Source organism: Penicillium angulare (genome assembly GCF_028827245.1).
Source record: "Penicillium angulare strain IBT 27051 chromosome Unknown utg000004l_segment0_segment0, whole genome shotgun sequence".
Lineage (NCBI taxonomy): Eukaryota > Fungi > Ascomycota > Eurotiomycetes > Eurotiales > Aspergillaceae > Penicillium > Penicillium angulare.
Window position 1 is genome coordinate 5,114,196 of NW_026623163.1, and position 23,280 is coordinate 5,137,475.

At 47.7% G+C, this 23,280-nt stretch overlaps 8 protein-coding genes across 8 annotated transcripts; 3 read left to right on the forward strand and 5 right to left on the reverse strand.

Moving 5' to 3' along the window:
* Positions 1-84: 84 nt before the first annotated feature.
* On the reverse strand, positions 85-808 carry N7478_005793 (DUF1770 domain-containing protein; the record flags this gene model as incomplete). The annotated part of the gene is made up of 3 exons (XM_056922007.1): positions 85-123; positions 204-395; positions 500-808. 3 exons carry the CDS (start codon positions 806-808, stop codon positions 85-87), a joined length of 540 nt encoding a protein of 179 aa, XP_056780044.1.
* Positions 809-1,037: 229 nt separating this feature from the next.
* On the forward strand, positions 1,038-2,270 carry N7478_005794 (adenosine kinase; the record flags this gene model as incomplete). Its single annotated transcript, XM_056922008.1, has 4 exons — positions 1,038-1,598; positions 1,656-1,993; positions 2,060-2,173; positions 2,234-2,270. 4 exons carry the CDS (start codon positions 1,038-1,040, stop codon positions 2,268-2,270), a joined length of 1,050 nt encoding a protein of 349 aa, XP_056780045.1.
* Positions 2,271-3,506: 1,236 nt separating this feature from the next.
* On the reverse strand, positions 3,507-6,397 carry N7478_005795 (uncharacterized protein; the record flags this gene model as incomplete). The annotated part of the gene is made up of 5 exons (XM_056922009.1): positions 3,507-5,683; positions 5,749-5,923; positions 5,995-6,121; positions 6,186-6,272; positions 6,369-6,397. 5 exons carry the CDS (start codon positions 6,395-6,397, stop codon positions 3,507-3,509), a joined length of 2,595 nt encoding a protein of 864 aa, XP_056780046.1.
* Positions 6,398-7,713: 1,316 nt separating this feature from the next.
* N7478_005796 (MFS general substrate transporter) lies at positions 7,714-9,462 on the reverse strand (the record flags this gene model as incomplete). The annotated part of the gene is made up of 4 exons (XM_056922010.1): positions 7,714-8,202; positions 8,267-8,702; positions 8,765-8,933; positions 9,141-9,462. The coding sequence occupies 4 exons, from the start codon at positions 9,460-9,462 to the stop codon at positions 7,714-7,716; spliced, it is 1,416 nt and encodes a 471-aa protein (XP_056780047.1).
* Positions 9,463-10,431: 969 nt separating this feature from the next.
* On the reverse strand, positions 10,432-13,047 carry N7478_005797 (fungal specific transcription factor domain-containing protein; the record flags this gene model as incomplete). Its single annotated transcript, XM_056922011.1, has 2 exons — positions 10,432-12,907; positions 12,977-13,047. 2 exons carry the CDS (start codon positions 13,045-13,047, stop codon positions 10,432-10,434), a joined length of 2,547 nt encoding a protein of 848 aa, XP_056780048.1.
* Positions 13,048-15,145: 2,098 nt separating this feature from the next.
* Positions 15,146-18,037, forward strand: N7478_005798 (STE11 family mitogen-activated protein kinase kinase kinase; the record flags this gene model as incomplete). Its single annotated transcript, XM_056922012.1, has 4 exons — positions 15,146-15,318; positions 15,377-15,450; positions 15,503-15,654; positions 15,707-18,037. The coding sequence occupies 4 exons, from the start codon at positions 15,146-15,148 to the stop codon at positions 18,035-18,037; spliced, it is 2,730 nt and encodes a 909-aa protein (XP_056780049.1).
* Positions 18,038-18,454: 417 nt separating this feature from the next.
* On the reverse strand, positions 18,455-19,651 carry N7478_005799 (mitochondrial 54S ribosomal protein uL5m; the record flags this gene model as incomplete). Its single annotated transcript, XM_056922013.1, has 3 exons — positions 18,455-18,578; positions 18,639-19,331; positions 19,401-19,651. The coding sequence occupies 3 exons, from the start codon at positions 19,649-19,651 to the stop codon at positions 18,455-18,457; spliced, it is 1,068 nt and encodes a 355-aa protein (XP_056780050.1).
* An 830-nt stretch (positions 19,652-20,481) lies between these two features.
* Positions 20,482-22,770, forward strand: N7478_005800 (ubiquitin C-terminal hydrolase family protein; the record flags this gene model as incomplete). Its single annotated transcript, XM_056922014.1, has 3 exons — positions 20,482-20,820; positions 20,892-21,555; positions 21,626-22,770. The coding sequence occupies 3 exons, from the start codon at positions 20,482-20,484 to the stop codon at positions 22,768-22,770; spliced, it is 2,148 nt and encodes a 715-aa protein (XP_056780051.1).
* Between the last annotated feature and the right edge of the window lie 510 nt (positions 22,771-23,280).

Genomic DNA, 23,280 nt, shown 5'->3' on the forward strand with positions numbered 1-23,280 from the left:
GAACGCCAAAAGATGCTAATAAGACAGGAACCAAACAGTCTCCGAGCCATTGAGCCCAGCTTTCACATTAAATGCGAGAGGATATTAATCGGAACCGGCGTTGGAGAACTGGGCTTCGTAAAACTGTAGAAACTCCAGCGCCGTTAGCGACACAGCCCCTATTAGAAATCGCCAAACAAAACGGCTTATCGCGATTTACTCACTTCTTCAACTTGACCAGCAAGCTTCGGGCTGCTGCCCCATTTAGGTGGAAGCTTCCAGTTATTGACATCGTACCACCAGCGCCGAAGTCTACTGCCGAGCGTTTGTCCACTAAGCGAGGCGTTGCGGTTCCAGAATCTCCAACCGGAGAGCGCGAGTGTCCAGACAGTCCCTTGGATGAGTGGCAGAAGGACCTAAATCAATGGCAATTCATCACATTAGTTATGTGCGTCATCGCCTGTAATGGCCTACCTTGGAACACCTCTTAAGAAGTCCAAGGCGCGGCATGGTCACTTACCTGGTCTCTCACGGTAATCCATGTAATTCGTCCCCAGGTGTCTGCGTCTTTTAGGCTAGCCAGGTAACTTTGTTCGAAGCGAAGATCTGGAAGTGGAGGGAGGGTCTGGCGTCGGCGCAAAGGTCGGACTACATGCCTCTCATCGACGAGATCTGACGAGAGACTACCCGCGTCTGAAGCTGGGGCGGCAACAACAGGCCGTTTCTCGGAGGCCGCGGTGGCCGGGTTGATATCATGGGCAGCGGAAGGATTGTGCCGAATTGAGGCTGACTGAATAATTTCAGGGATCTCCATTGCGTGGCCTGCCATGATGGTGGCTTTGGAAATAGACCGGGATGATGCTTATAACCTCGGAAATAGACTTGATCTCTCCAGAATTCCATCACAAAGTAAGTGGAGCCACGGACTTTCCGCCCGGACTGTTTTCTGCCGGGCCCCTCCATCCTCCCACCTTCTCTTCTTGTCCCGCTTTTTTGTCTAAGTTCTTCTCAATCCTTAATTTCCTTCACTTCCTATAATCCAATTACCGATTTATAAAATGGCTTCCCCTCAAGGTTACCCTCTTCTGTGTCTGGAGAACCCTCTCCTCGACATCCAGGCCCGTGCCGATGCTTCTCTCCTCGAGAAGTATGGATTGAAGGCTAACGATGCTATCCTCGCTGAGGAGCAGCACATGGGTCTCTACGATGAGCTCATGAAGCTGGATGCTAAGCTCATCCCCGGTGGTGCTGCCCAGAACACTGCCCGTGGTGCCCAGTACCTTCTCCCCGATAACTCTACCCTCTACATTGGTTGCGTCGGCAAGGACCAGTACGGTGACATCCTCAAGAAGACCTGTGAGGAGGCCGGTGTTCACACCGAGTACCGTGTGGACGAGACCCAGCCCACCGGCAAGTGCGGTGCCGTCATCACTGGCCACAACCGCAGCCTGTGCACCCACCTCGCTGCCGCCAACGAGTACAAGCTGGAGCACCTGAAGCAGCCTGAGATCTGGAGCCTCGTCGAGAAGGCCCAGTTCTACTTCGTCGGTGGCTTCCACCTGACAGTCTGTGTCCCTGCCATCCTGGCCCTTGCTGAGGAGGCCGCTGCCAAGAACAAGGTATGTATCATCTCTTTCCCTAATTGATAGACCAATTCACTCACATCTTGACTTCAGCCCTTCATGCTCTCTCTTTCCGCTCCTTTCATTCCCCAGTTCTTCAAGGAGCAGCTGGACTCCGTCCTTCCTTTCACTGACTACACCGTCTGCAACGAGACTGAGGCTCGTGCCTACTCCGAGAGCCACCAATGGGGCACCGAGGATGTCGTCGAGATCGCCAAGAAGCTCGCTCTTCTGCCCAAGAAGAACACCCAGCGTGGTCGTATCTCCATCGTCACCCAGGGTACTGACCCCACTGTCATTGCCGTTGCCTCTGCTAGCGGTGATGTCGAGATCAAGACCTTCCCCGTCCACGAGCTCTCCAAGGACGCCATCAACGACACCAACGGTGCTGGGTAAGTTAAACCGCCCAATGGAAACCCAAACAACCATTTACAATATTCTAATACTGATATTAATAGTGATGCCTTTGCCGGTGGTTTCGTCGCCGGTCTTGTCGCCGGCAAGTCCCTGGAGGACTCCGTTGACATGGGTCAGTGGCTCGCTGCTAAGAGCATTCAAGAGCTTGGTCCTTCGTAAGTTGCCTTACTGGATGTCTTTGAGTCGCATAAAACTAACTTGATGCAATCATCTAGTTACCCCTACCCTAAGCAGGCTTACTCCCGCTCATAGATTGGCAAATGCCAAACCAAAAGCTAGAAATGAAGACTTTTCAACACAAGATTTCCTAAATGGAAAATCTCGGTGCATCTCAATATCAACTGATTGAACATGCGCTATCAAACTCTGGATGATTCAACCCTCTATACCCACATATTTTGTCGTTTATAACTTTTTTATGCTTTTATATGACAATTACGACTTAACGTCGAGACAATTGAAATGAAAGACAGTTTGCTCCCATGGAGCATCTTTCGGAACTCTCCGCTACGATTCCAAGTAGTTCAGGTACCATCTCCTGCGCAATCACACACGTGTACTAGTTCCAAGGTTAAGAATTTTAAATGTGATCAATGCGCCAAGAGCCTTTGCAAGTACCCTCGCCCCTTTGAGTCTTATCAAATATTTGCGTATGTCATAACCATAAAACATTTGTCATTCATTGACCATAGGCCGAGATGCAATACTTGCATCTTTAACATACATATGTAATAGAACCTATTCCCAAGCCTGTGCCCTATCCAAGAAACCATATTCTCCAGGAATACCATCCATAATGTCATTCCTCCAAACCACAGCTGTTGGAACAAGTAAAAACAACGTAGAAGCAGTGCTCATTGCGCATGTGAAAAACAACAACAAAAACAAAACGATTTTGGTCATGACAGAACTTCATATGTCGCATGAAACGGGAGGGAACAAAAGTGATAAACTGAAGGATACCAACACATATCCACAATAATTCTATGTTTCATCTCCATCGTCATTTTCGGCTGTGTCGAGTGTTGAACACGCAGTGCATTCCATTGAAAAGGATTGCCACAGGGAAAAAATGAACGGGGAAATGATCGGGGATGGTCCATATTTCATAGATTCTTAGCCTGAGATAAGACCTAGGCATAAAGGCCATAATGAACAAGTTGATCAAGTTACCCAAACCAAAACTCAAGAACAGGACCGGGCTCAAGACCGAAGCTGCATGCATCATGATAATAAATATCCGAACATGCATGGGCAACGATCTTACTGCCCACGGTTTCTGTGTTGCTAGTCTTGTCTATGAAGAATAGGGAAATAGAGCGCATCAATATCAGGTTACCTGGGAGAATCCGGTTGTGCAGGATTGGATATTTTGATATCGCCTTCTCAAATAGCTGACGAGGGTCTGGTACATGCGCCAGTCGTTATGCATATGACCTGGTCATAATACTGTAGGATTGTCGGCGCAAAAGCGATAAAGAGTCATAATCAGCCTCCCTGTCCACATGGAGGACTTTGTCCAATTGCACCAAGTTGGGTTGCCGACCTGCGGTGGCTGCTAAGGCCAGGGTTGTATTGGCCAGGACCGGATGCGAGGCTGTTGGCAATGAAGGCTTCGTTGGCCCATGCCGATGCCGGCATACTCGACATACCCTGGGTCGGCAGTTCGTAAGAACCAAATGTCATTCGGCCGATCGATTCTCGATCCCATGCGTTTGTGGGACCGGGCTGAGGTAGCGCCGGGGAGACATTAGACGCTGCCATCCACGATGGGTTGGACGATGATGCTTCTTGCGAGCTTGAAAATTGTGGTTGGCCCATAATACCATGATGGAGCAGCTCGTTGTTAATCTGATCCTGAGAAGGAGACCGCCCAGAGAGGTTGGGATTGCCTGGGGTCATTTGGTGCATTGGAGACCGTGGGCCTAGACCTGGCGGAGTTCGAGGGGATGCACCGTTTCTTAGGGGACCGGAAGAAGAAGTATTCCAGATATTTGAGAAATTGGGCAGAGTGGGAAGTGGAGTGTACGACTGAGACGAAGATGCATGAAGAGCCTCCGTCACGTTTGGGACAGGTGGACCAAGCCCAGGTGGTGCCATGGGCATCCCAAGGGACTGTATATTTTGCTCGGTAAAAGGGAAGGCATGGGGGCTTGACTTCATGTGACCAGACGGAGTGGGCATATCCCCGGTATCATTCAAGAAAGACGCAAACTGGTTTTCAAGGCCGGTTGGGTTTTCATATGTGTCAGATTCGACCAGACGCTCAACACCTTCCACAATCCCGTGCATATTAGCAGCTATGGATGCCGAAGCAGACTGTGAGCCACCGAACATGCTGCGGCCCTCAGCAACGGAATTGGAGTCTTGAGTTGGCGGTGGAATGTCCTCGCGCTCAATGTTGGCGCTAAGAAGCGTATCAGGGCGACCATGAGGGCTGGAGAAGATCTGAGAAGGCAATCCATCCTCCTGGTAGATAAATGTCTTCTTATCTTCATCGTCAATGAGAGCGATGGGGATTCTATTTCCAACCACTAGATCAAGACCATCAATGACGAATTCCCGAACGCGGTATAGCATCTCCATATTGGGATGGCTTCTTTCAATTTTAGGGTCAGTCACTCTAGGTTTGATCTCCCCATTTGGCGTACAATATCGACGGATTGTGGCTTTTTGATCTAAAGGCGCAAACCCTAGGCTTTCTTCGTCCTCTTCGAGAAGATAGTCGACCTCCGGAAGATGTATGATTTCGAACGTAGACGCTAGGAGAGTCAATGTTCCAGCATAAATCTTCCAAAATTCCTTTATTTGAATCGAAAGAGCTGAATCTTTCTCTTCTTTCTGCGCAATAAGGAAGTCACTGGTGGCCAAAAGCCAGGAGCTGTAGTGCCTCAATGCAGGCAATATCCGACGTGCAACCGCGGTTACTTTGTCTGGCCCATTATCGGTGGGTTTGTTGATTGAGTCCTCCACAGCGAATCGCTCCAACTCAACCAGTAGAATTTGTAGCAACGTGAAGAAAGTTTTCACGTTGACTCGCTGGAAGAAGATGCGTGCATTTGCCGATTCTTCAGTCGATCGCGCTCGAGCGAAATCCTCTGCAGCGATATTGACGAGACAGAATTTCTGGAGGGTGCCCTCTAAGGACCTTTGTTCTCTAATATCCACGGCCAGCTGGCTCATTACCTCACTTTCTAGCTCATCATGCTCGGGGAAGTCATTGCCTTTGTAGCATTGTGCGTGAAGATAGACAAACCAGGGAGCCAGAGCTCGGCCTGGAATGCCTGCATCTTCGGGGCGAATCAATTCTCGCTTAGCCCATGCATTCATGACCTTTCTAAATTCAATCTCCAGGTTACCCTTCGCCGATGGATGGGGATCTCTAGCGGACAAGGCCCTGTAGAGATGATAGGTAGCACGAAAGTGATTTCCATCTGCAAGTGCGATAACTGCCAACTGGTTGTGTGATGCACCAGATGTAGGGTAGACTACTGAAGCGAGATCATAGTAGCCAATGGCAGGTCCCCAATTGCGATCCTTAGCAACTAGTTCCGTTTCCCGATATCGAGAAAGATCGCCCAGACGAATGAGTGTTGCATGGCAGGATTGAAGAATTCGTTTGCGCAGATCGGGCGTGACACTGGACGGGGGTTGTGCCGACAAGTCTGGTTAAGAAAATAATTGTTAGCATCATCCCCAGCCGTATAAACACCAATAGGGCATTGCGCACTCTCGAAATTGAACTTGCGCGCAACTTTCTCCAATTCCAGAATGCCACCAAAATGGGATGAAAGATGTTGAATGTATCCACGGTAAAATCGCTGACTCGATTTGATGAAATCGAGATAATGCTTCTCGAGTTTCCGTTTCTCCACCGGCTTCTTTTTGACATTTTCCTCCTTGTGCTATTCGAATTCTCAATTGTCAGTTAAGTTTAAAGGGCTGCAGGCAGTCGCTTCAAATGGTGTGTACTCACACGAGAAAGCTTCTTGCGAAACCGGTTGTTCAGTTTCAGGTGCGCGTCCCACAGGCGACCTTCGGCATCTCGTTCGCGGGCAGCATCGAAATCAAGGAGAATGGCATTTTGGCACGCAGTGCGAAAGCTAATCGAATACAGATTCAGTCAGTGTAAGCCGAGGGGCACGCGGGTAGAAATGCGAAACTGACTCGGACAAGAATTGAGAGAATTCCACAAAGGTCGGTTCTTTCTCAGCGAGGCACCGTGTTAATTCTTGCTCAGCCACGAGCGCAATTCTAAAGATAATAAATGTGAGCAGTGAATCCAATCATCTTGGCCTCTTTCTTTCAACGAAGTCCATTTCCAAGAGGAGGGCGTTAAGGAGCACTCACTGCCACGCATCCTGGAACGTAGACGCCATACTCGGGGAGGGGATGCCCGTTAACCCCGCTGGAACAGCGCCCGTCAGATGGCTCCTATGAATACGTCGGGCGTAGGGGATAGTAAGCAAGCCATCAGTCCTGATGGGTGTGGGTTGGCACAGAAGAGTCGCAAGACCCGATATCAAGAAAAAGCGTGGAGTAAAAGGCTGGAGACTCCCCCTTTGGCGGAGAGTTGTGATTGGACTACGGGCCACGATAACGGCTGTAATACCAACAGCGCTTCCAAGGTTCCAAGGTTCCTAGGTTCCTGCCCGGGCGAAGTCTGCTCCATACTACAATAGCGCGCCTGCCCAAATGGCCGTGCCCAGGTACCTATTTCTGCGCCTGTAGTTACTAGATATCAAATTCTATGTAGCAGATACATGTACTTGTTATCATCTTATACTATATTGATCACTGTCAATTTGATTGATGGGAGTAACACTGTCAATTATTTTGATCATAACGAAATATTTTTAGACTCACAAAAACCTTTCTACTGAAATTCTCTCACGTTGTGTGATTCGGCTTAACCGGGGAGGATAGGGCATGCATTGAGGGTAAATGCCCGGCTTCCAAGGATTGGGTGTGGTAATTTACATACCCAATTTTACGCACCGATGGTAAAATAATGACTCAGCATATGGCAGATTGCGGTAAACCAAATCGGGAGGCGGTCAGACTATAAAGGCGGGTTCAGAGTCCACTAGAGTATACATAGCCCACAGGTGAATATTATAGCACTTGGAATGAACCTGTGAACGTCATGATACTTGGACTCTATAGAAAACTCTATATAATCATACTATGTAAAGGTAGATGAATAGAGCTGCTCACGGTACGATATCGTCAAAATTACCGTACCGTGAACAGCCATATAGATGAAAAACATAATTGAACGAGGCTTAAGTTTTCTAGTACTTCGTACTACTAGTAGTCCTACTAGTACTATTCGAGTTGTTCAAGTTACTAACCTCCGAAATATATTGAGCCAATTGAGGTCGCCTACTAATAATAGAACTTGAACCTCCAAGTTCAAGTTGGAAGCTAAGGCTCGATCTAGTAGTAATATATATATACTAGTATACAAAAAACTTGAAGAACCCGAAGATAAGATTGGAAACCTTGCAAGCAAACCTTTTTTGAAGATTGAAGATGAATGTGAACCCTTAAAAATTTACTGAAGTCTCAACTAAAATGAACCCTAAAAACTACTATGGCAAAATGAATACATAGCTGAAAGCCTTTGTCGAGCAGAGCAATGATAGTTATATACCTTGAACTTAACTTTGGGCTTCCAAGAATCCGATCCACACTATCCATAAATCGTATCAGGAACCTTTACCGGAATCAGCAAGACAGAACCAAGAAGATATATTGCCCCAGCCAGAATAAATGGCAGTCCAAACAAGGCAGGTCCTAGAGAAAGGCCCAATCGAAAGGAATAAGCCAGTAAAGGACCGGAAACCACCGTCCCAAACGATGTAAGAGCCGCAGCAGAGGATTCTAATGTTCCCACACGGTCAAGTCGAACCAGCGACGTCACAAAAGTACGACAAGATACCGCGAACACAGCTCCTAGCGCGAGGAGTACGATGCCCAGGATCAATACGACTCGAGAATTAGCAGTTGCCATGATTATGAAGCCGAGAGCGGAGACAAAACTGCTGATACGTGCTAATCGAAGGTCTTTCAGATTGCCTGAGAGATGGGAGTAGCGTATCAGCAAGGAGGATATGGCTAGCATGATTACCAGAAAGTTAACCAGGGTAATGATGCCGCGTAAAGAGACGAGGAGACTAGACTAGAAAGTTGTCAGCCCTTTGAACCTTTAGTACTTAGAAGATTACAAAGATAAGAAAGCTTACATTGCCAATACTCCAATCAAACCGTTTTGAAGTATACTGCAGCAGAATACTTGTTGACTGCTTGCTGATTGATGTGATGAATTGCGCAAAGAGACAGACAGTCACGGCTGGACTGCCTATCACAGATTGAGTCAATTCACGAACTTCATACACTTTCCTGCCGATATAATGCCTTATCGAGCCCTTTGTAGCCAGTTGCGACTGTATCTCTGCCTCTTGCTCTTCCTCGATGTTTACACCCACCGAGGAAATCTTAGATTTAGCATTAGTCAGAGTTTCTGGCATGAGGAAAGCACTGATTGATCCGAGAGTAGCGATCCCAAGTCCTAGCATATATGGTGTCCACGCGTCACGAGTCATTGAATACGCGCTGACGGGGGTGGCTAGGACTTCAGACAATAAAGTTGCACTAACGATTCGGAACAAAGCTGTTGCCCTATGTAAAAAAAAAATAAGTAAATGAATATCGCGGAGTGACCAGACAGCGTCTGTATATACATCTCTTCTTGAGGAAATTGGTCTGCAATAATGACCAAAGCAGTAGATGACAGGGTTATGTCCCCGCCGCCAATAAACCTCCACACCACCGACAGCCAGACCAGTCGCAATGGAAGGACAGTGGAATAAAAGCCTGCCACATATGCCTCAGTTAAGTTGAACCACAAGACTGCTCAAGTATTTCAAAGGTTCACTTACAGACGACACGGACCCAAAACTGACCAAGCAGAACCCCTATTAATCCCAAAAGAAGAACCGGTCTCCGCCCCCAGCGATCCGCTAAGACGCCATAAGGAACAGAAAGAAGGATACCTTTGATGTATTACCGTTAGTCGAAAGTGTCAGTTAAACGCTGGGGTGCAATCGATTCAACTACCTGGCAAGACATCGGATGTATCCTTCCATCCATTCACAAGAGCTAGTTCACTCTGAACAAGCTCGGATTTGCAAATATCCTCTGCTAAAGTTTTGCCCATGTTCTTCGGTAAGCCAGCTATGTAATTCTGACAAACAATACTCTCAAAGACTTTTGTTTGGGGCGCGACAGTTAAAAAGAAACCAAAGTCGATAGCAAGGATAAGCGTGATTGTTGCAATCATCACAGTTAACTTCTGTGATTTCGACGTGGGTGTTGGTTGGACTTCGCTGGACCCCAATAAAGGCCGGTTCTCGCCGTGGGTATCCATCGTGCCAGGCATGGTTGCCATTGAGCCTTTGGAATAACACAGTTGATCTACTCGTGAAATTCTTGAGCAGCGATAGGCAAGATTGAGGTAAGGAAGCATCGAATGAATATTAGAAAGGTGTGAGATTGCAATAATTGGCTACGCAATATCGGGGTGGGGTACTGGTTGCTGAAAATTATATTATCTCTCATTTACTGCTACTTGACGCTACCTAACAAAGGGATTTAGCAGCGGCGGCGCTTTAGTCCGGGTAATACCCTTGTCACTGAAGCGACAAGGCGCGGTATGTACGCGGTAGGGTAGGTACATGGTACCGATTTGGTCTTGGGCGGGGTAGGCTCGACCATTTTATCTGGAAATTTAGCGAGGGGAGCCAAAGTATGCAAGTAGAGGCTTTATATGCCGAAATTTCTTTTTTTCTGTTAGAAATAGTGCTGTCGCGACACATTCTAACCCTAAGTGGTACAAATGTTTAAGCTCCATAGGAGTGGTTGCGCTTGCCGGAAAATAAAAATGTTGGTAGATAACAGGTTACTCGAAGGGCATGATGTCTCATTGTTCTTACAAAAGGGGCAATTGTTTGAGTAGAAAATTCCGCTAGGAAGATATTTTCCATGTAAGCCTCAGTGGATTGATATAGAAAAGTAAGATGTGAACCTCGTTATCTCCCAAAAAAAAACTTCCCTCAAAACCCTGTCATCCGCATGTACAAACAAACTCCACCAGTTATCATATCCACCAAATAAAGAGAAAGAGACCAAAAAGACGTTCAATGAAAAGGAACAAGCAACTTGAACGTTTCAGCAATACCGTCATTAGAGTGGCTAGGCCACTATGTCGTAGTAACTCATGAATATCAAAAATGCGACGCCAGGGTTTTATTTCCAAAATACCAAAAGAGAGCGTCCAAAAAGTCCCCAAAGAAAAAGAAAAAAGTATAATAATATAAAAGATGAGAAAAGAGGCAGCGGGCGGGGGAGTTTAGTTCTCCAAAAGGTCTGCATAGGCATCTAGACTTGATCCAACAAGATCCACGATAGCCCAACTGGTATTTCCCTTGAATGTGCGGGCCCAGACACGGACAATGGCCACGCTCAATTGTCGTACCTTGTATGGATTCGCCATGAAATCCAGATCTGGGGCACCTGGAGGATCAACAGCCATTTCGGTTTCATCCATCATGCTCTTGATCCACAAGAGAAGTTTGCGTTCGTGCTCCGATAATCGTTGTTCCGGATGAGTAGCAGGAATAGCAAGTAACCAGCGACTCAGAAGAAATGCACATTCAAGGCTACAGAGTGAGTGCTGAATGCTCCAGAAAAAGGAGTGGGTACGCGCCACAAAATCGATACCCAGTCGGACCGGGATAGATAGAGCGTGCGCAGAGTGCAGCAGTGCCATGATCAATCGTGGGCTGCGAGCAATAGGTGGTGATTCGGTAAGAGCCCCGGCAATTTGCATTGGATCTTGAGTGATGAGATGTCGACAGGGACCTAAGTCCACGTGCAACCGGATATAAGCAAGACCGAGAAGGGCTGTCGATGTGAATGCGATAGGGCCAGCTGGATTCTGAGGGTCAATGCTAGATTCTGGGGTACGTTTCCAGAGGGCTTTCCAGGCGCTCAAGGAGTTGTCCAGAACATTGAGATCTTCCTGCCTGAGACTAGTGCCGTGCATATTGGGGGCAGACAGACAGAGCTGACGGGCAAAGAATATCTGTTGAATGATCGCGTGGATGAGAATATAGTTCCCTAATGGAGATATTGGGGCCGATGGAAGCGAGGTGGATGATTTCAAGAATAGTCGAGCAAATGCATCTTGGAAGGGTATATCAGAGCCTTGTCCTTGTCTGACACGGGAAACCCGACGCCATTGGCTTGAATTGCTAGCTTTCCACAAGTCATGGGAGGAAGGCATATTCAACTTCAACTCCCCATTCAAAATCAACGGCGGTATATTGTACATTATTGAGTGAAGATTGAAGAAACAGTAGACGATAAGTTTCGTTCGCCTGTTACCTTCTCGCCTTACCCATTCTTCCCAACTGATGGGATCTGGAGTAGGTGGTGGTTCTGTCAAGCCATGTTCACGAACGAGTCGTGCCAGTGTGCTTTGCAGAGAAAGGATCTCTCGCAGTAATTCTGGGTGTCTTTCCCAGGAAGCAAAAACAGTGAGAAGCAAGAAAGTTCGGATCACTTCCATATGAGCATCCGAATCATCCGGGGTATATATCGAAGGATTAACAGGTTGATTTGGCTGATGATGTTGGGATTGAAATGGACTGCTCGCAGTGTTTGAGATCATTGAGGACCCTCGCGAGTTATAATGGCCAGAAGGAGGAGAAATATAATTCCATGTAGGGCGAGGTACTTGTCGACTGTCGCGTCGGCGAAGACGCTCCAGCAAAATAGCTTTCGCTGCATGGAACAAGTCAATTCCTCGACCATTTTCAAATCTATAATGTGAACCAGCTGCCGCCGTCGCTAATGTGAGTTCAGGGGAACACTTGGCGATGGATAGAGTGGGCACATGTACGAATGGTAGATGCTCATTTAATCCGTTTATATAACCAGCAAAAAACCGGGATAAAGCGTGTCGAGATGGTGCCACAAAGCCTTTAGGAAGAACGAATGAGAATTCCTCAAGTTTCGAAACAAATACCTGGCGATCGTAATTGGAAATGTCCCATGCTGGTCGAGAGCCTTCATCTTGCAGTCCAATACGATCCTCCATATCGTGGGACTCAGGCTGTAGCGATGGTAACCGTGAACCAAAGTTGGAGAAAGAAGGCGGATCATCCACTTGCATTCGGGGGTCACTCATGAGATCGCCGCCTAGTCTTGCGGCCGATGTTGTATCTCGAACGTGTTGTTTTGAATCCATAGATAAATTTGGTGGCATCATCGGTTCCTCTACAGACGAAAAGACACCAGAATCCCAATCGGACGAAAGACCAACACTTTCCAAAAATACTGTAAAATCCTGGACAGGGTCGCCCAAGTCCGTAAGATCAAGTATTGAGGGCTCTAACCCATAATTATCAGTAAGACCTCTCTCAGAGGCCTGGCCAAGAGATTGAGATGGTGTGCCGACGGAGTGAGATGGCTTTCTCATCGACTCCAAACTCTCTTGTTGCCCTTCCAAAGCGACATGGCTCGCGGCATGCGACAATAAATTCAGGTCATAGCCCCAAGACGGATTGAAGTGTGGAGATTCTACTATTGGCGGTGGTTGGACCTGCACCTCTGGTGGGGGAGGAGGAGGGGGAATCTGGGTATGAACGGGGATGGCGTCTGCTAGCTCTAGCATGCGTGACTCGTGATGGGCGGGTTGAATTATGGTTGACTGAATTGGAATTTCATGATGACTGTTCTCGGTTCCGTTGTGTGTACGGTGTTCTCGACCAGCCGCCGTTTCAGCTGGATGTACTAAGCGCTCATGTCGCACCAGAAGGTCACTGTGGTTGCATGGGAATCAGCGATTGGCCCAATTGGGGAGGGATGTCATTGTTAGGGCATGGTCTTACCTGCGAGCGAACGATTTGGAGCAGATGTCACATGAGAAAGGCTTTTCTTTCGTATCTGATTTGTCCCACATTAGCCTCGAAATTCAGTAGGGGGAGAGGAGAGAAGGCATTTGGGGTTACTCAACGAGTGCGGAGATGGCGTTGGAGATGCTCCAGGCGGGCAAAGGATCGGCTGCAGTATTCGCATGAGAGGGACTTTCGGTGAGCGGCTCCCTTCTTCTTGATTTTTGCAGATTTTTCGTCGTCCATAGTTGGGGAAAGGGGGATTTGGGGATTTCCAATTTGGGTTCCAGAGAGGGGAAAGAATTTGAGGCACCTTTGGATCTGAGCGGGGAAAAATAGAACTGTGGGGTTTGGACGCGGGTGAGGGGAGCGGGGGTCACGTGGTGGTGTACAGTAAAGATGGATGGAGGAGTAAACTTGAGATCTATAGAGATATCATAGATCACATAAGATCACACACTTTGAGGGGGTCAAGGAGATATGCATGCGCATGGACTGAGAAATCATCATGGGGAATTGGCCGACCACAGGCCTCCGATATGCACGGCCAGTCTCCACCTAGTGCGGAGAGAGCGAGAGTCTATGTTCAAGCAAGGCCGGATATGGTAATGCAAACATTATGGAATTAGGGTTTGGACAGGTTTCCAGGTACGCCTCCATACGGAGATATGTACATATGTGTAGATAAGGGACCCTTGACCATAGGAATGATAATAGCATTCACCCATAGAATGAATAATTTCTCAAGGCCATTTGACCAGTTGACTATCTAACAGCCCGCCGGATTGCTACTTAGTATTTTCCCGCTTCGGGACTTTGCTCGGGACTTCCACGGAAAATACTATGTTTATCCGAGGTCTACAATCCAGACATTTGGATAGACAGAGTATAGTAAAATGGCTTTTCAATTCTTAGGTTATGTTTCACCTGCTATTCTTTGTCAATTCTAAAAATTTAGAAAGGCTGTTTTGTGAGTTATCCTATTTCCTATGATATTATTTGATAGATCCAAGATTGCAGGGCAAAAGCTTACAATATATTAGGTATACTAAGGTTTTACCAATGTTTGTAGCACAAAGTGCTATATTTAGCATTGGTAGCTTATGAGGTAATATGGGAGCAAGAAAGCTATACATTTTGTTACTAAATTGGTATCCTCCTATCACAGCACAGGTTTCACCACGGCTCAGTGGCTGTTTCAACGGTGGGGCCTAGAGTATCTTGTCCTCAAGTGGACGGCAAGACCAATTAGATGTAGATATAGACGATTGGATCTGCTTAAATCTTGAAACGTGAGAGTTCGATCGCAATAATTCAAACTGTTTGTACAGATCACAATGAGATATTATATCATAAGCCCAACATTGACTCAGTGTAGAGTATATGTTACATATGATATAGCGTGGCACCCATCAGACGAAGGATCCAAGGGATAAAGGTCTTGTGGGCACTCGTAGTACCCGTGGCCGTCTTGAAACGCGTGGGGATGGAGACCCCTTGACGCACTACCGTTTGTCTCACGTTGGTTTTCTGAACTTTTATTTTTTTGTCCGATCTCTTGTCTTCTTTTTCATCCGATCTAAATTGTTAGATCCTGTTGTCCCAGAGAGATCTTCTATATATCTGCCATTTCCCTGTCAAGTGGGGAGTTTATCGCGATAACGCCCCATCTCGACCACACTAAGTGGTCCACCAACCGATCTCGCCCCAAAAAATCAGGCTCAGACATCGCGATCAATCGTCATTCGCGATCTCCCCAATTCCAATCCCACCCGCCAGGGATTCTTTGTGTCCTTTGTCCCATTGTGCAACACAGGTCAGTAATCCTCCGTCATACCAGACATCTAGGCCCAAAAAGGATTCTTGTTGTCGTCGGGCCGGCGGCGCACATCATCACCCCTCTTGGCCCCCATGCCCCATGCGCCATGCCCCAACACCATCATCTTACTACCTGGTCAGCGAGGCTGATAAATGCAAAAGCTGACTCGAAATTCAGATCTTCAAGATTATGCGTTGACCGTCCACATATATCTCCCCGACCGCGTATCAAATCCGGCCAAAACGGCCCTTGTCTCCGCGGACAAGGGCGCTGCGAAACGTGATTAGCCGCCGCTCCAACTGAACAGACGAATACATAGCCCGGTGATATACCAGAGTTCAGAAACCATGCTGGCCAAGACGCAATACTCTGCCGGTCCCTTAGGGGTGCCAACGCCGGTGACTGCCTATCACACAAGCTCCGCGCGACCAGGGACAGCGACCAGACTGGATGGATTTGGGTTTGCGAGCCCAACGAAGTCGGATTTCTCCGAGGGTCAAGATGAACTTACGACTATTCGGTAAGAGATTGAAAGGGTAATATGGGATAGGCAGGCATCACATACTTACATCGGACAGAGCGTGGGATGAGAAGAAAGTTGTCGCTTGGCTGCATAGCATCAAATGTGGCCATTATGAATCAGTCTTCAGAGGTAGGCTTTGACTATACCCATGGTGTAAAACACTGCTAATGTGCGCCAACAGCCAATCATTTTACCGGTGATAACCTCGTTGATTGCGACCAAAAGATATTACAAGAGATGGGCATCAAGAAAGTGGGCGATCGAGTACGGATTTTTATCGCAATAAAACAACTTCGGAACAAGGCTATCGTCAACCCCAGACAGAAAAATATTGTGAGTAGCGCATACAAAGCCCAGTGAAATCAGATTCTAACTCTAGCCACAGAATAAACTAGCTGCGTTGGAGGCAGCAGCCTTATCCACGGAACCCTCGCGCTTCTCAGGTTTCCCAACTTTCGGCAATCGACGAATGTCCCAACTGGCGGAAGAATTTGGCAAATCGTCTCCTGGGGTATCTCCTTCAGACTCTGATAGGTGGCGTAAAGACTATCTTAATCAACCATCATCAGGCAGCTCAGGAAACGGTCGCAATTCTAGCATGGCGAATGATGGCTCGAGCCGAGGCAGCAATCACCCTCGCAACCCTAGTCTTGATGCTTTAACAATGGGACCGCTTCCACCTAACTCGCCAGTAATTCGGGTTATCTACACAGGAGGACAGACCAAGGTCTTGGATATTCGACATTGCAAAACACCAGATGAGGTGATGGTCGGCGTTCTCAAAAAGTTACAACTTCCAGAACACCAGTACAGGAACTATTGCTTCTACGTTTTGGATGGCTTAGACCCGGATCTTGCGAACTGCAGAAGACTGGCAGAAAGTGAGCTTATGGAGATATGTGAAGGAGTCTCAAAGTCTGAGCGCGGTCGTTTGATTTTGAGGAAAATTCATGCTGGAGAGCCCGACGACGACGAACTTCGGCGAGCATCGCAGCTGGCTGTGGATGAAAGCTCCGTTACACACCAGATTGCTTTGAACAAATCCAGTCGACGTCAACAAAATAAGATTCAACAACTTACAGGCGAATCTTGGCAGGTCATTAATACCAAACAGCCTGTTTCTCCAATGGGCTCTCGCCATCGCCATACTCCTTCTGCTGAGCAGGATCAAATGTCTCCAAATGATCAGCGTAACCCAGTAGCTAAGCTGCGTTCATTCTTCGGCCAACGACCTCCAAGTGAGATGATTATTCACGAGCTCCCATCTTTCTTCCCAAGTCACGACAAGCAAGATATCGAAAAGACAATGCGAAGATCTCAACGTCTTAGCCGCGCAGCAAGTCGTCTCAGTGTTGTCAGTAATTATAGCATTGCGTCAAGCCTTAAAGATGCACCTCCGCTACCACCTTTACCTTCAATACCTCCTATACCGCCCATGCCTAACATTGCCGATGCTTGGCTTCAGCACCAGGGTCAAGGCCAGGGCCAGGGTGGGATACCGGCAGCTCGCGCACGGCCAGTTTCAGTGTCCAAGTTCAATCTACCCCAGGCTTCATACCGAGACTCTATCGCATCGACCACACTTCAACCTCTTCAAGAAGAGTCTCCAACTACAACAGAGCCCAATCGCAAGTCCTATGTGTCGCTTGATAGTGGGTCGGATGATGCAATTCCTTCGCCCCAGAGCACAACTGGGGAGAGTGTTAGTGTTGCCACAATTGATGGCGATGACGATGACGATGAGGATGACGATGCCGATACCGACGGCTTTAATAATAGAATGAGTGTGATGGTTGCTGAAGACGATGACGAAGAGGATCCAGGTCTTACCGATTTCTTAGCTGGAAATAATTTCGCGCCCGCAAACTGGATGAAGGGTTCCCTGATCGGTGAGGGTTCTTTTGGAAGCGTGTTCCTTGCTCTGCATGCTATTACCGGTGAGCTTATGGCTGTGAAGCAAGTCGAAATTCCTTCTGCTACAAAGGGAACGGAGTTCGATCAGCGTAAAAACACCATGGTCACTGCTCTGAAGCACGAGATTGAGCTTCTGCAGGGTATGCACCACCCGAACATTGTGCAGTACCTCGGCACAGCTGCCGATGATTCACATCTAAACATTTTCCTGGAGTATGTGCCAGGTGGTTCCATTGCTACAATGCTGAAGCAATATAACACTTTCCAAGAGCCGCTGGTGAAGAACTTCGTTCGACAGATCCTGGCTGGTCTGTCCTACTTGCATAGCAAAGATATCATTCACCGTGATATCAAGGGCGCCAACATCCTCGTTGATAATAAGGGTGGTGTTAAGATCTCTGATTTCGGTATTTCCAAACGTGTTGAGGCATCCCATGTTCTTGGCTCTCGTGCTAGCAGTGGCGGAGGTGGTCATATCAATCGCCCATCTCTCCAGGGCAGTGTCTACTGGATGGCGCCTGAAGTCGTGCGACAGACTGCCCACACCAAGAAGGCTGATATCTGGAGTTTGGGATGTCTGGTTGTCGAGATGTTCATTGGCGCCCATCCCTTCCCCGATTGCAGTCAACTTCAGGCCATTTTCGCTATTGGCAGTAACAAGGCCCGTCCTCCAGCTCCAGAACATGTGAGCCAGGATGCCAAGGAATTCCTGGATATGACTTTCCATCTTGATTATGAACAGCGTCCCAGCGCTGACGAGCTTCTGAAATGCAAGTTCTTGGCCATGCCTAAACTTGGATGATGAGTTTCTTTTTCACTCTGTACTACGATATTCATGCATGATGGTTTTGCTTCGATGTGGTTACTTTTGTCTGTGGTTTCGGACAGTCATGGAAATGACTGATATTTTGTGTATATCTGATAGTTTAGTGTAGCCTGGATGCTATAGTGTTGCAAAAGGGCTGGTTTAAACCGTGACATGAATACAGAACAGTCTTAAATACCCTATGCTATAACAAATGATCCATTTTTTGTGAGGTAATTCGCTTGATGAGATAGATTTGAAATTGAAAATAATACACGAGTTTGGTGAATCACAATGACTACTATGCAGGTAGGTCACTTCTAAAGTTACAGGTTTTATATAAAGACACGACGCCCCAATGAGATGGCAGAAAGCAATTAAAACGTCAACGGATCACGAGATCCACCGAAAATTCTACTGGACAATCTTTCCATAGAAAGGAATGCCCATGGCGCTGAGAAGGAGACGAGCGTCCTTATCCGCCTTAGCCGTAGTGTGGAGGGTAATATGGCAACCCGGAATCATCTTGGGGGGATACCTAGGAGAGGAAAATTAGAAGTGAAAAAACTGACGGCAGTCAATGAAGGGATTAACTCACATATCATAGTTGACCTCAATCTCGGGGAAGAGGGCCATCTGCTCCGGTTCCAGACCGAAGGTGATGTTTCCACTGCTGTCACCACTGCTTCCCTTAACACCAGGCCAATCCTTGAGGCGAGGAAGAACCACATCGATCAACTTGCCGAGGAAGTGATACATGTTCTCACCCTGCAGCTCGGCCTTAACCGCCACAGTGTCACGGCCAGGGACAAGGCTCCAGTTGGCAACACTGGCCTTCGACTTGAAGGTCTCGACGCGAACGTTGGAGATAGCCTGAACCGCAATACCGGCGACATGCAACCAGCCCGAGTTATCTTGTGCAGCTTCCTTCACGTAGCTGTGGAGAGTGATACGTTCGATCTTGGGGATGTTGTTGAACTTGATTGGCTTGCGGAGTAAACGGAGGACATCTCCACCACGGGGTCCGCGGAGGGGACGGTTCTTGTGGTATGGTGAGCTCTCATCCCATTCACGGAGACGAGGCGCCTTGGGAGGAGGCTTGAAGCCTGGTGGAGTGTGAACGTAGCAGAGGGTGAGGATGTCTGATGCGACGGTTGAGTTGTAGGTCTGTTCGGCACGGGGAAGAGCGAAAGGACCGGGGACGAAGAGGCGAGAAGAAGGATCTGAAGGAGCCGGAGGTTGGTGAGGGTGGAGAGGACCACGGTCGTACTTAGGAGAGCGAAATTGGTATCTAGAAGGTGGATTTTAATTAGGGTTATGTTTTCTTTTCATGGAGTTGTTGTTTTCGATGAATACATACCGACCGCGCGGAAGCTGGGTTTTGCGAGTTTGGCTTCGTGCAATGGGGTCGAATGAGCTTGCTGCACTCTCGGATACCGATGTAGTCAATGAAGACGCGGTTTCTAGGTCTTCGAGTTGGTCCGACAGACGTCTAGCTGGGGCTTCGTCGGAGACATTGCGCCTGTTCAGGAATGCTTGAGAACGAGTAGATGGGACGAATGTCCGGGGCAGTCCCCTTGCCAGATATCTGGATGGCTCTCTGGCAGCCATGATGTGTTGTGGGGGAGAGTTACGATGTAATTCACCTTAACGGTCTCTGTATGGAGCCCAGGGTCAATCGGGAAAATTATTTGCAACTCGCGGAAGAATGTCACGTGGCATATACTTTATGCCTCGGGCACAAGGTGTCAATATTGGTGTCAGGTGTTTGCCCCGCGGAGGTGATCAACATGTCCAAGCTTCTTTTGATCATCCCGCGACCTCTTCTCGAATCATCTTGCATAAACCTCACCTGAAACTTGAATGGTTCTCCTGCATTACCCCGTGGTACATATCAGAAGCCACTTTGGCAGATCATGTGTTCTTCAGGTACTCCATGGAAATCTTGCAGCCTCAAAACCCACCTGCAATTAGTTTAAGCTGCTTGGCTCGCCTTCTCCGCATGTCGCTCGTTCCAGATCTCGTCGATCAACTTAATACTTTCCTCTTCCACCAGGAGTCTTCGAGACTTCTCCATATCAAACACACGTTATCCTCTCCACCATGAGTGGCATTCATAGATTTCTCACTCGGCGTGAGCGTCGGCGCCAAGGCAAAGAAGAGGTATCGTCGGCATTCTCCAAAAAATCCATCGCAGTCCACCGCTATCGGCCACGACCCAATCGATTCATTTGCTAATATTGTTCATTGATTTAGGGCTCTCATTCTCTCTCACTCCCCATATTCCGTGGGTTCTTTGACTCTCAACCAACGGGCGAAGATGATCAAGAGACCCAAAAGAAAGTATCATCGCCCCCCTCCCCCGCAACCCCGCCTCTCCTCTTTTCAATTTCTGACGAATCCTTATAAAGGTCAAAACTATCGAACAACGGATTAGAGCGATGGGAATCGCAAACTTAGATGAGCGACATTTCAACTATGCATGCCGGTTCGCCAAGGGCAATATCGAGGAAGCGATCAGTCTTCTATTACTGCTAGAAGACTCGATCGAGGGAATTATCAGACCCTACACACCGAACACAAAACTCCTGGGTGCTGAAAATAGAAGCATGGTCACTTGCTACCTGGATGCTCTGCTATTTGCCATGTTTGCTCGCCTCGACTGCTTCGAGGCCATTCTGTACAAGTCGTTCTCCGACGAGCCTCGACGTAAACTGGTCATCTTGTTGAGACTTTGGGTGAATATGCTGCGATCCGGGAGATTGATCAAAACCGATATGGTATGTTCAGTCTAAAATCATTTCTCACACCCTCTACTCGAGGCTTCAATCTGACTTTTTTATTTGTCAAGACAAAGCACATCCAGGATGCATTGGCAGAGTGTGGCTGGGAAGAAGCTGCTAAGCTTCAGCAGCAGGATGCATCTGAAGCATTTACCTTCATTACCGAAAAGCTAGAGCTGCCACTCCTCACACTGAAGATGGATATCTACCATTTCGGAAAGGAGGATGCCAGCGATGATCATAAATTCATCAATGAACGCCTATTGGAGGTTGCTATTCCGCCAGCACCTATTGATGGCGGAGCTATCACACTTGAGGATTGCCTGGAGGCTTATTTCAACAACAGAATTGAAGTTAAGCGATATCTCGAAAGAAGAAACACTGTTGGATCGACTCGCTCAGTGGACTCGCTGTCCATCTCGAAAGGGCTGACATCTCATGTTGAGGAGGTTGAAGACATGACACCAACAATGTCGCCGGTTCATTCTGCTCAATCAGAATCACCTCAGATCGAAAGACCAAGCCCTTGGTCTTCTTTCTCGGAGTTTAGCGAGTCTCTGTCGGCGCGAAGAATTGGTCGACGGGATAGCCTAGTGCGAGAGAGATTTGTGCCGGACTCCCCTCGGTCAGTTGACGGTGCAGATTCTCCCGCCTCAGAAAAAGGTCCTCAACGCAAGGGTAACTACAGAAAGGAAGTTATGATGCCTGCATGGCAATTTTTCAGTTTGATACGTATGTTATACACACCCTTCGATTCTTCCATTAGGAATTGGGCTTAGGCTAATAAAATTGATATCTACAGCATGGTACACTGATAATACACCAACCAGTGATGCTCAGGTTGCGGCACATTTCTCTTCTAAAAGGCCCATTCTTGGAATGTGCTTGAAGCGTTACTCCTTTCTTCCAAACGGAAAAGCCGTTCGCCTTGATACGCACATTGATATTCCCATCGAAATTGGCCTTCCTCATTTCATACAAGATGACAATATGGACGCCAATGCCCCGATTTACGGAAACTTCAAGCTTTCTCTACAAGCGATGGTATGCCATAGAGGCAACTCGGTTGATTCGGGGCATTACATTGCTATTGTAAGAGGCACAACACTCAGTGGGCCTCCCGATTCTAGGGATGGCCCATACCGTGATTCGACCGAGACACCAAGACACTGGATGCGATTCGATGACCTGGCAGCGGAAAGAGTGACTTTGATTGATATCGATCATGCTTTGAAAACGGAGTCACCTTACCTCCTTTTCTATCAGATTCTTCCCATTGACCAGGATGCAGCCATGGTTAATTCTCTCAATAAGCCACCCTCTTCACAAGCGTCTGACACTACTACATTGGATGGTGATATGGCTGAATTCTCCCGGAAGCTTACAAGATTGTCAGTCGAAAAGACAGATAGCGTTGTGGAAAACGGGTCATCTGCGCGACCTAGTGTTGAGATCACCGGACCAGACGGCGGCCCCCAAGTCTTCAATAATGATGAGCGGCCGGCCAGTGTTGTCTTTTTAGAAGGGAATGATAGTGTACCTAAACCCCCTCGGTCTGTGCCGGCATCGTCTCCGCGACTGACGCCGATGGAAGAAGACGGACCTAGGGGATTCCCCTTTGGTCGTCGTGGATCTCGTACCACAAAAAGCACTTCGGCAAGTCGCGCAGGCAGCCAGCCAGGCGAGAACCGCATTGGTGCTACGTTACAACGATTTGCTGATAGGCTCAGCAAGGACAAGTTCACCATTGATAGCGAAGATGAAGTTGAAGATCCAATTTTAGAGGTGGATGATGTCGCACATGAAGATGGCAAGCTGGGTTCATCAGGTGAGGGCAAGGAAAAGCCCGGACGAGGGCGATCCAAAGAAGGTAAACAAAAGGGGAAGAATAAGGAGAAGACCAAGGAGAAGAACCGACGACCGGAGCGGGAATGTTTAGTGATGTAAGAGGGGAGAAATATGGTTTGGTTGATGGATTCATGATACCCCGATGTTCATACGTTCTGGTGATTTGTTTTTGGTTGGCATTTTTCTTTTCTGGTTGATGATGATACCCAATGCATTAAACACCATGATATCCAAGTTAAAGAAATTAAGTTCCTACTATGGTTACCTCACTCAGAAATTCCATCCTGCTGGCCCCGGGGGCCGATTAGTGCCACAGTATATTCCGATTCATATTAAGTCATACCACCTTGTATTCTTTTTAAAGTATAACTCAGTACTTTTATGGAGATATTTCATCAACTTAATTCCTTATATGAATGATGGAAAGTTTAATATGTAGGTTTAGTACATAGATTTTCCTTCACTTCCACGGCTGTCCATTCCCAGCCTCATCTTTTAGCCTCAGGCATCAAGGCACCAACAGTCCCTCCGCATTTCACCAGCTTGTCTTCCGTCATCCGGCTCAAGCTTCAACTTCTAGCTCCCCTGTAGCTTCCCGAATTTAACGGG